This window comes from Carcharhinus amblyrhynchos, unplaced genomic scaffold, assembly GCF_965287045.1.
Source record: "Carcharhinus amblyrhynchos unplaced genomic scaffold, sCarAmb.v2.hapA scaffold_39, whole genome shotgun sequence".
Taxonomy (NCBI): Eukaryota; Metazoa; Chordata; class Chondrichthyes; order Carcharhiniformes; family Carcharhinidae; genus Carcharhinus; species Carcharhinus amblyrhynchos.
The window spans coordinates 8,225,416-8,237,381 of record NW_027649780.1 but is presented as its reverse complement, the minus strand read 5'-3'; the positions used below and the strand labels follow the sequence as shown (position 1 = coordinate 8,237,381).

Genomic DNA, 11,966 nt, shown 5'->3' with positions numbered 1-11,966 from the left:
CAATTAGCTGAGCTGGGCTTTCTACATTTTGAAAATATAAAAAAAATTCAAGAAACCAATTTGGCAAAAGGTTTTAAAAGTTCAAGGTTTTTAAAGTTTATTTATTAGTGTCACACATAGGCTTACATTCACACTGCAATGAAGTTACTCTGAAAATCCCTCAGTTACGACGCTGTGGTGCCTGTTCGGGTAAACTGAGGGAAAACGCTCAATGCACTTAACCAGCAAGTCCTTTGGACTTTGGGAAAAAACCCACACAGACAGGGGGAGAATGTGCAGACTCCATACAGATAGTGACCCAAGGCGGACCTCAAAGCTGGGTCTCTGGGGCTGTGAGGCAGTCGTGCGAACCACTCTGTCCTTCAGAGAGGTGTTGGGAGCTGTTGATTTTATAAGTTATCCTTGTCTTCACAGCCACCACTTCATGTCCTGGTCTGAGAGGGATGGAGAGAAGTTAAAGTTAAGCTTTCTCCTTTACTGTTGATCGATACTTTGCTTTTTTTTTTATCTTGCTGACTTGTTACATTTTAAATTCTTGCTGCAGCTGTATAGGGCATTGGTGAGGCCGCAGCTGGAGTACTGTGTGCAGTTTTGGGCGCCGCACCTGCGCAAGGATATTTTGGCCCTGGAGGGAGTGCAGAGGAGGTTTACTAGGCTGATACCGGAGTTGAGGGGATTGAGCTATGAGGAGAGGCTGAATAAACTAGGCTTGTACTCGTTAGAGTTTAGAAGAATGAGGGGAGATCTCATTGAGACGTATAAGATGATGAATGGGATGGATAGGATAGAGGTGGAGAGACTCTTCCCGCTCAAAAAAGACAGTAGGACTAGGGGGCACAGCCTCAAGATAAAGGGGAGGCGGTTTAGAACGGAGTTGAGGAGGAACTTCTTCACTCAAAGGGTGGTGAATCTCTGGAATTCTCTGCCCGTTGAAGTGGTGGAGGCTGCCTCGCTAAATATTTTTAAGAAGCGGGTTGATGGGTTCTTGATAAGAGAGGGGATTAAGGGTTATGGGGAGAGGGCGGGAAAGTGGAACTGAGCCACAACAGATCAGCCATGATCTTATTGAATGGCAGGGCAGGCTCGAAGGGCTAGATGGCCTACTCCTGCTCCTATTTCTGATGTTCTTATGTTCTTAATGGTGAATAAACTTTCTCAATACACCATTTAAAGTATTGTTTTTTTCCATATGGTTAAGTCACTGGAGCCTGGGTGATTTATGATTAGGGAGGTTGTTGTAAACAAGTGAACCCCATAAATCTTAGTTCAAACAATCAGAATTCTTACAATGGAATGCAATCTTTTATTCTGAGAGAAATTGAACATATAAGTAAAGATATTATGCTTCAGTTATACAGGAGGTTGCTGAGACTGCATCTTGAATACTGGGTGCAGTTTTTGTCTCCTATTAAACAAAGGATTGTAGAATCCCGACAGTACAGACAGAGGCCATTCTGTCCATCGAGTCTGTACCAAATACAATCCTACCCAGGCCCTATTCCCATAACCAAATGCATTTATTCTGGCTAGTCCGCCTGATACAAAGGGCCAATTTAGCATAGCCAATCAACCTAACCCACACATCTTTGGACTGTGGGAGGAAATCGGAGCATCTGGAGGAAACCCACACAGACACAGGGAGAACATGCAACCTCCACACAGACAGTGACCCAGGCTGGAATTGAACCTGGGTCCTTGGTGTTGTGATGCTGCAGTGCTAACCACTGTGCTGCTGTGCTGTCTTATTTTATAAATACCATGGAAGCAGTTCAGAGGAGGTTTACTAGGCTGATTCTCAATCCAGCAGTGTGAAATGGTAACTCTGTTTCTCTCTCCACAGATGCTGCCAGACCTGCTGCATTTTTCCAGTTTTTTCAGTATTTATTTTAGATCTACCTGAAGTGGGGGGAAAAACACTATTTACTGTCCAGGATAAAATGTTCTTCATCAGCTTTTGTGGATCATTTTGTGGAAATGTGCTCTCCCAGGCTCAAAGAGCATCAGTCCACTGGAAGCAAAGTCGTGAGTCCAGCCAGTCCAGCAGAAAGAAACCCTCCGACCCTCCCATTTCACCAACTGTCAGAATGAACATGGTTCAGTCCTGGATGTGATTAACAGCAACAATAACAGCAGAATCCAACACCAATTATCAATTGTGAACTTGCTGGTGTCTCCGCATACTGGATGACTGAGTGAATCCCTTCCCACACAAACAGCAGATGAACGGTCTCTCCCCAGTGTGAACTCGCTGGTGTTGCTGCAGATTGGATGAGGTTTTGAAAGTCTTTGTGCAGTGAGAGCAGCTGAACAGTCTCTCCTCAGTGTGAGTGCGCTGGTGGATCATCAGATCCCGAGAACGTTTGAAACCACATCCACAATCAGAGCATTTAAAAGGTCTGTCCTGGGTGTGAGTGAGATTGTGGCTCAGCAGGCTGGATGAATGAGTGAATCCTTTCCCACACACAGAGCAGGTGAATGGTCTCTCTCTGGTGTGAATTCTCTGGTGCTCCCGCAGGTGGGATGACGTCCTAAATCTCTTTGTGCAGTGAGAGCAGCTGAACGGTCTCTCCCCAGTGTGAATGCGCTGGTGGATCATCAGTTCCCGAGAGCTTTTGAAAGCACTCTCACAGTGAGAGCATTTAAAGGGTCTCTCATTGCTGTGAGTGATTTTGTGTTTTGACAGGTTGGATAACTGCGTAAATCCTTTCCCACACTCTGAGCAGGTGAATGGTCTCTCTCCAGTGTGAACGCGCTGGTGTCTCTGCAGACTGGGTAAATTAGCGAACCCGTCCCCACACTCAAAGCAGATGAATGCTCTTTCTCCAGTGTGAACCAGTCGATGTCACTGCAGATGAGATAACCGAGTGAACCCCTTCCCACACACAGAGCAGCAGTATGGCTTCTCTCCAGTGTGAATACGTCGATGAGTTTGCAGCTCAGAGGGGCTTTTGCAACCCTTCCCACAGTCCCCACATTTCCACGGTTTCTCCATGTTGGAGGTGTCCTTGTGTTGCTCCAGGTTTGACTCTGAGTTGAAGTCTCACACAGAACAAGATTATGATGCCCTGCTGTGATGGTGCAATTTTTTTACAGCTGTGTAACTGAGAAGCTCTTTGCACAGTCAATGCATGGGAAAATCTCAGTTAATTTTGTGTGTGTGTGTGTGTGTCAGTCCTGTTCCAGTCACACTGATATTTCAAAACTGCAAAAGCAGACAGAACAGAGAAACATTTCTCCTTCTAGATTCAAAGGCCAATAGCATTCAGGTCCTGATGATTTGAGTGACTGCCAGATGTTGATGTGATGTTTGATTTGAGATTTCTGTCTGTAAAATCCTCACCTTCCGATATCCTGTAAAAGGAGTTAACAAAATTCATCACTTTCAATATAGGATAGAAATTCAGAACAGACAATTCTAGTTTCTATGGAACATTCTTTCCTGTCTCATTTCCCCAAAAGCTGTAAATCTCCATCCCACACACTCTCCCTCCATTCTCACTCTGCTGTATCTAATATTCACCCTCCCAATTCTCCTGAAGGTGCTGATTGAGGCTGATTGACAGATCCATGCTCACTGCTTCCTGTCCTGGACACACAGAGCTGAAAATCTCCATGCAGGCTGGCAGACAGATATCTGTCTATCTGACTGGACTGACAATGTGTGGAATGTACAGACTGGATTCACTTCCTTTCCCTTCAGTTGCTGCAAGTCCCCAGTTTCCCCCAGAATGAGAAATGGAAAGGGGGAGAAAGGAAAGTGTTTCACTCACAGATGTTGCAGACAGGAGGAAGTTTACAGGGGGTGGGATCTCCGGCGCGCGGACCCGGGAGCCCCGCCCCCACCCATTGTTCTCCCCCCGGGAGCCCCGCCCCCACCCCCTCCTCGAGCCAAGGTTTCCAGACAAGCGGCTGGCGGCTCCGGCCAGAGCGAGAAGCCGCTCGGTGATCTCACCCTCCCCCCGGACCTGGACTGCGCATGTCCAAGGGAGTGGGGAAGCTGCGCATGTGCAGGGGATTCCCCATTCCCCCTGACCGTCATGCTGAAGCGTTAACCAATGGAAAGAGTTGGAGGACCGGAAGGAGTCTGGTCCTCCAGCCAATCAGAGCCCCATTGTCTGAATGCGGAAGTTGGACAATGAGCTTGTTCATTCCTGTCCAGCAAAGCTGCTGCTGCTGCTCTCTCTCTGAATGAAGATTGAGCTTCAGACAGACTCAAACCTCCTCCTTTCTCCACCATCTGTGAGTAAAACACTTCTTTTCTCCCCCTTTCCATTTTCAGCTTCAATTTTGAACTTCCAGGTCACCAACCGCTGCCTAAATAAAAATCCTCCTCACATTCTTCACGTGTCTGTAACCAGGTAATACACACATCACCAGGCTGCTCATTTATATCCAAATGTAAAACTTTAACGTGGCTGTCAGCTTGAAGATTAATCGTGGATCATTTGCACGAGGCAGCGGGTTCCAGGTAATGACCTTTCTGCACTGAAGTAAAATTCTTCCCCACATCCTTCTCTTCTCCCAACCCAGTAATTCAGTCCCACATATGGCACAGATTTTAATTCCTAGCGTGTAGGCCGGCCGTTAGTCGTAGATTTTCATATTTCTGTGTCCAATACAGAAAGTAGTCAGTATGGATCCGTTAATCAGCCTGAATCAATAGACTTGGGAGATTGTATATGCAGGAGAGCAGAGTGAGAATTGAGGGAGAGTGTGTGGGATGGAGATTGACAGCTTTTGGGGAATGAGAAAGGAAAGAATGTTCCATAGACACTAGAATTGTCTGTTCTGAATTTCTATCCTGTACTGACACTGATGTCTGTTGTAAATTCCTTTCATAGATATCAAGAGGTGAGGATTTACTGACAGAAATTTCAAACTAAATGTCACATGAAGATTTGATAGAGTCATTTGATTTATTGGGACCTGAATATCATCAAGCTTTGAATCTAGAAAAGCAATGTTTCTCTGATCTGTTTGCTTAAGGAAATTTTAAACATCAGTGTGACTGGAACACACCCGAGTGAGGGTGTTCCAGTGCACTGATAGTGGAAAGAGCTTTACCCGGTTACACAGGCTGAAACAACATTGCACTGGTTACAGTGGAGAGAGACCGTACGTGTGTTCTGTGTGTGGACAAGGATTCAACTGATCATCAAACCTGGAGAGTCACAAGGACACATGCACCATGGAGAAACTGTGGAAATGTGATGATTGTGGACAAGGATTCATGTTGCCCTGTGATTTGGAAATTCATCAATGCAGTCACACTCGGGAGAGACCCTTCACTTGCTCAGTCTGTGGGAAGGGATACATTAAGTTCTCCCACCTGCTGAGTCACAATCTCACTCACACCAATGAGAGACCCTTTAAATGCTCTGACTGTGGGAGCGGATTCAAAAGCTCTGGAGAACTGGTGTCCCACCAGCGCAGTCACAGTGAGGAGAGACCATTCAGCTGCTCTCACTGCACAATGAAATTTAAATGGTCGTCCACACTGCGGAGACACCAGCGAGTTCACACTGGGGAGAGACCGTTCAGCTGCTCCATGTGTGGGAAGGGATTCACTCGGTCCTCTGAACTGCGGGCACACCAACGAACTCACACTGGGGAGAGACCGTTCACCTGCAATGTGTGTGGGAAGGGATTCTTTCGGTAATCCGCCCTGCTGACACACAAAGTCACTCACACCAATGAGAGACCCTTTAAATGCTCTGACTGTGAGAGTTGCTTCAAAAGTTCTCGGGATCTGATGTCCCATCAGCGAGTTCACACTGAGGACAGACCATTCAGCTGCTCCCACTGCTCAATGAGATTTAGATCACCATCAAACCTGCGGAACCACCAGCGAGTTCACTCCAGAGAGAGACCATTCACTTGCTCTGACTGTGGGAAGGGATTCACTCAGTTATCTGCCCTGCTGACACACCAGCGAGTTCACACCGGAGAGAGGCCATTCACCTGCTCTGTGTGTGGGAAGGGATTCACTAATTTATCCAACCTGCTGAGTCATAAAGTCACTCACACCAGTGAGAGGCCCTTTAAATGCTCGGACTGTGGGAGTGAGTTCAGAATTTCTGGGGAACTTGTGTCCCACCAGCGCATTCACACTGAGGACAGACCGTTCAGCTGCTCTCTCTGCTCAAAGAGGTTTAAGAGGTCATCCACACTGCAGAGACACCAGCGAGTTCACACCAGGGAGAGACCGTTCACCTGCTCTGTGTGTGGGAAGGGATTCAGTCAGTCATACACACTGTTGACACACCAACGTCTTCACACTGAGGAGAGACCGTTTACCTGCACCGAGTGTGGGAAGGGATTCACTCAGTCATCCAGCCTGCTGACCCACCAGCGAGTTCACAGCGGGGAGAGACCGTTCACCTGCTCCGAGTGTGGGAACGGATTCACTCGGTTATCCAGCCTGCAGAGACACAAAGTCACTCACTCCCAGGAAAGACCCTTTAAATGTTCTGACTGTGGGAGTAGCTTCAAAATTTCTGAGCATCTGATAGACCACCAGCGCATTCACACTGGGGAGAGACCGTTCAGCTGCTGTCTCTGCACAAAGAGGTTTGGAAGAGCGTGCACACTGCGGAGACACCAGCGAGTTCATTCTGGGAGAGACCATTCACCTGCTCTGTGTGTGCGAAAGGATTCACTCGATACCCCAGCTGCTGATGCACAATGTCCCTCACACCCGGGAGAGACCCTTTAAATGCTCTGAGTGTGGGAATAGTTTCAAAAGCTCTCAGGAACTGATGATCCACCAGTCCATTCACAGCTGCTGTGTGTGGGAAGAAATTCACCAGTTTATCACTCCTGCTGAGACATCAACGAGCTCACAAGTGATCACTTATGGATTCTGCTGTTATTGCTGCTGTTAATCACATCCAGGACTGAACCCTGTTCATTCTGACAGTGGGTGAAGTGGGAGGGTCGAAGGGTTTCTTTATGCTGGACTGGCTGGTCTCATGACTTTGCTTCCAGTGGGCTGATGCTCTTTGAGCCTGGGGAAGCACATTTCCACTGAAATGACACACACAAACTGATGAAGGACATTTATTTAATCCTGTATAGTAAATAGTGTTTTTCCTACCACTACAGGTAGATCTAAAATAAATACATTTGTCTCTGTTCTATTGAGTCTACAGCACAGGGCCAGGCCAGTCAGCTCAATTGGTCTGTGTCAGTATTTATGCTCCATATGAGCCTCCCCCCACCCCCTCTTCATCTCCCCCCATCAGCATATCCTTCTATTCCTTTCTCCCTCACGTAAAAGATCTACCTCGTACATCTCCTTTAAACCTTGCCCCTCGCACCTTAAACCTGTTCCCCCTTGTAATTGACTCTTCCACCCTGGGAAAAAGCTTCTGACGATCCACTCTGTCCATGCCTCATAATCTTGTAGACTTCTATCAGGTCTCCCCTCAACCTCCGTCATTCCAGTCAAAACAAACCAAGTTTCTCCAACTTTTCCTCATAGATAATATCCTCCACACCAGACAACATCCCGGTAAATATTTTTTGTACCCTCTCCAAAGCCTTCACATCCTCCTGGTAGTATGGTGACCAGAATTGAACACTATATTCCAAGTGCGGCCTAACTAGGCTTCTATAAAGTTGTAACATGAGTTGCCAGTTTTTCAACTCAATGCCCCAGCCAATGAAGACAAGCATGGCGTATGCCTTCTTGACTACCTTCTCCACCTGCATTGCCACTTTCAGTGACCCGTGTACCTGTACACCCAGATCTCTCTGCCTATCAATACTCTTAAGGGTTCTGCCATTTACTTTATATTTCTTATTTGTGTTAGACCTACCAAAATGCATTACCTCACATTTGTCTGGATTAAACTCCATCTACCTTCTCTCTGCCCAAATCTCCAACTGATCTCATTGTTTCCAGAGGAGCAGTTGGAGTGGTGATTCAGTGACGAGAGCTTGTCGGGAAGAGGGATTTTTACCTTATTTTTCTCAGTTTTTTTTCCTAAGCCGGGAGTGTAAAACCGGAAGTAGGGCCCAGTGAGACCTGGGAAGGTTTTTGTTCCTTTGAAAGGTTAGAGGGTTCGACCTCATTGTTTCCAGAGGAGCCGTTGGAGTGGTGATTTCGTGAAGAGAGCTGCCCCATCTGGTAGTTATTTGTTAGCTACCAGTCATTAACAAATGAGAAAGTCATTAGCCTTAAATGAGTTATAGTTAATCAGTGAATAACAAATCAGTAGTTGTCGTAAAAGATTGAGTTTTATTTGCTGTAAAAGCTTAATTGCTGTGTGTATAAAGAATGTGCATGAGGATAAATGTACTGGTGAGAGAGAGACCTTCAAGCTCTGATTAGCCTCAACATTTGAAACTGTGTAAATAAGGGATTGTACAGAATCAGCTAAAGGGATAGTATGAACCAGTTCTCTTGTATTCGTGCCTAAGAGAAGGTGGTGTCAGTAATTGAGGATCCAGTTAAATTAATCTACTGATCAAATTGACCAATTGTCCTGATACAACAGGCCCAACTCTGATGTGAGGTAATCATCACTTTGGGGATAAAAGTAGAGATTCTGCAGGGATTCTGCAGGTCTTCCTTGCGAGCCAAATATTGAAGACTCCAAGGAAATTCCTGTCAGAGAAGGAGCCAGACTCCCGAGGCTGAATTCCTGTGAAAGAAGGAGCCAGAGAGGGTTACGCTTCTACAGACTGATCACCCACATGAAGTTGTAAAAGTCAATGTCTTAAAGCTGTTCAGTAAAACTTTTTCATTCAATAAACTTCTTTTTAAATTTACTATCCAGAGAATTCTGCCTTTACCACAAAGAGGGCAGGGAACAGGCTACAGATGAATTAAAGAGAAACCATTTGTGTCCAGAACGTTGTGAATATCCTTTCACTCTGGTTGGCTTTGATGCTCAAGTCATTTTCTGTTTGTTTTAACCATGTTCTGTTTGATAAAGTTTTAACAATAAAAATATTTGACCTTTCTGGACATTTCCTGATGAGATTGATGCACTTTAGGGAAAGTGGGTGAGAGGGGTTGGCAGGCTCTTTAATAGAAAGTGAGTCTCTCTAAGGTAATTGACAAAGGAGGCAGAGGGGGAGATGAGATCTTATTTTGGCGCAGCAAGTTGTTCCGATTTCCCTGAAAGCAGATCAATACAATCTTTCCAAAGGGTAAAGACTTGGAAGGGAAGAATTTGCAGGGCTGTGGGGAACGAGCAGAGCAGTTGGATAAATTCAACAGTTTCAAATGAGAGTCCTTTCAAAGAGATAGCAGGGACACAATGGGCTGAATGGACTCCTCCTGCAGCCTGCTTTTGCACAGGTTGAAAGGGACAGATTTCATTGCAGCCTCTTCCCTGTATATGTATTTAAGGAGACAGGTTTCTCTTTAGCTCTGAGTGACTGATATAACAATTGTTTGGAGGCCCTTTTCCCACTCGGTCCTCCAGCACCTTCCTGTCTCTACTAGTGCAACGCCAATGGCAGTTTTCCAACCAGGGCACTGGCCCTGTTATTCGCAGCTAAATTCAGCCCTCAGCTCCGTTGCCTGGCTTGACAAGAGCAACAGGGAAAGAAAGACTCAAATGGAGAGTCAAAACTTGGGACTTTAAATGAACTGTTAAGATTTCTGTAATGATCAACAATTTAAGAAAAATGGATTCTAAACCCAGTGAGTAAATTAAAGAATCGCACGACAAAACTTCAAGTTTATGGCGTTTACTCCAACAAACTGGAGGCAACAATGACTACTTTTTTGAAGGGAATATTGCCCTTAAACTGTAAAATTGAACTTTGAAATTTCGCTCTTAACACAATCAAATGTCCCAACCAATCTACGTTGATTCTGTTCTCGAATAATTTAATCAATCAATAAGTCTCTTGTTCTTAGTTTCCAAGTAGCAGGTAAGAGACCTGTCCGGTCCCCACTCGAGCTCTGATTTTTCACTGGCCATGCTTGGGTAGGATTATAACCATTAGAATCTACTCTCAGAGGGTCCACTTTTCAGTCCAGTGCTATTTGGAGTATACCGTCACTTCACCCACTGTTGGGTCATAAGTCCCTCACTGTTTTTAATCACAAATTTAGGATAAATTAAACAATGCCTGAGAATGCTTCTTAATTTCTTAACCAACTACCTACCACTGTTTGTTGATTGGTCAGACCCCACTTTTTACAGATTCGGGTATCTCAGCCGCTGAACACCAGCCGGTCCTGGGATAAGTTTAATTCCAACTCATTCCGAGTAAATATTCCCATCAGGTCCTTTGTCAGGGCCCTGCTCAGCAGCTTTAATGGTCTGTAATTGCAGGAACTGAGCTGTCACAGGAATGTGGTCAAGACAGTCCAGTCCCATAGTCTGCAGTCCTTCAGTTATGACAGAATATGTGGCTGTATGTAGCTGCCTCAGCCATGGTCCCAACACTGCCTTCTTGAACTGCTACAATGCCTGAGGTGCAAGTACACCCACAGTGTAAATACATCCACAGTGCTGTTAGGGAAGGATTTCCAGCTACACATTCCAGACTTTCACTAGGCAATATTGTCCAGGACAATATATTCACAATCTCTTTAAAACAGAAATTCAACATTCCCATTTGATTTCAGATATTAACATATTCTGTTAGTTTGTTCTTTATTGTCAATGTCAGGCTGCAGTTATTCCACTTGGAGCAAAGGAGGTTGATGGGAGATTTGATAGAGGTGGACAAGATTCTGACAGGTTTAGATAAGGTGGACAAAGAAAAGTTGTTCCCATTCACTGTTAGGCAAGGACAAGGGGATCACAGATTTAGTTTCAGTCTGAGATGCACAGGGGGATGTGAGGAGAATATTTTGATGCAGTGAATGGTAATGACCTGGAACTCACTGCCTATGAGGGTGGAGGAAGTGGAGACAATAAATAATTACAAAGGAAATTGGAAGGGCATTTGGGGGGTTTTAAACAGAAATGCTGATTAAATATCTCTGAACTTCCTAACACCCTGTCACTCTGTGAACTGTATGAAATTTGAAACCAGGTCTTCGCAACAAGACTCAAAGAGCATCAGCCCACTGAAGGCAAAGTTGTGAGACCGGCCAGTCCAGCAGAAAGAAACCCTCTGACCCTCCTCATTGATCAACTGTGAGAATGAGCAAAATCCAGTTCTGAATGTAATTGAGAGCAGAAACAGTGACAGCAGAATCCAACCGCTGTAATCAGTCGTGAACTTGTTGGTGTCTCAATAGGGCGGATGAAACACTGAATCCCTTCCCACATTGGGAGCAGATAAATGGCCTCTCCCCAGTGTGAACTCGCTGGTGTGTCAGTAGGCTGGATGAGTCAGTGAATCTCTTCCAACATTGCGGGCAGGTGAAGGGCCTCTCTCCAGTGTGAATTCGCTGGTGTTTCTGCAAGTTGGATAAGTCAGTGAATCCCTTCCCGCACTGACAACAGGTGAATGGTTTCTCCCCAGTGTGAACTCGCTGGTGTGTCCGCAGAATGGATAATCGAGTGAATTGCTCCCCACACTGAGGGCAGGTGAACGGTTTCTCCCCACTGTGAACTCGCTGGTGTGTCCGCAGGTTGGATGACTGAGTGAATCCCTTCCCGCATTGAGAGCAGGTGAATGGCCTCTCCCCAGTATGAACGCGCTGGTGTGTCCACAGGTTGGATAACCGACTGAATCCCTTCCTGCACACAGAGCAGGTGAATGGCCTCTCCCCAGTGTGAACTCTCTGGTGTGTCCGCAGGCTAGATAACTGACTGAATCGTTTTGTACACTGAGGGCAGGTGAACGACCTCTCCCCAGTGTGAACTTGCTGGTGTCTCTGCAGGCTGGATGACAAAGTGAATCCCTTCCCACACACAGAGCAGGTGAACGGCCTCTCCCCAGTGTGACTGCGCCGATGAATTTCCAAATCACAAGGAGCTTTGAATCCTTTCCCACAATCGCCACATTTCCACGGTTTCTCCATGGTGTGAGTGTCCTTGTGACTC

At 45.9% G+C, this 11,966-nt stretch overlaps 2 protein-coding genes across 2 annotated transcripts in view; both read right to left on the bottom strand.

Moving 5' to 3' along the window:
- Window positions 1-3,841, bottom strand: part of LOC145363601 (uncharacterized) — a 37,139-nt gene extending 33,298 nt beyond the window's left edge. Inside the window, exon 1 of the mRNA XM_080218785.1 lies at window positions 3,771-3,841. The gene's annotated coding sequence lies outside the window, so the exon portion shown is untranslated. The remainder of the gene's footprint in view (window positions 1-3,770) is intronic.
- The window catches only part of LOC145335577 (uncharacterized), a 31,852-nt gene that overhangs the window by 12,827 nt on the left and 7,059 nt on the right, over window positions 1-11,966 (bottom strand). The window contains 2 exon segments of the mRNA XM_080181384.1: window positions 2,182-2,284; window positions 11,228-11,965. Of these exon segments, the coding sequence (XP_080037510.1) occupies window positions 2,182-2,284; window positions 11,228-11,965 (841 nt within the window).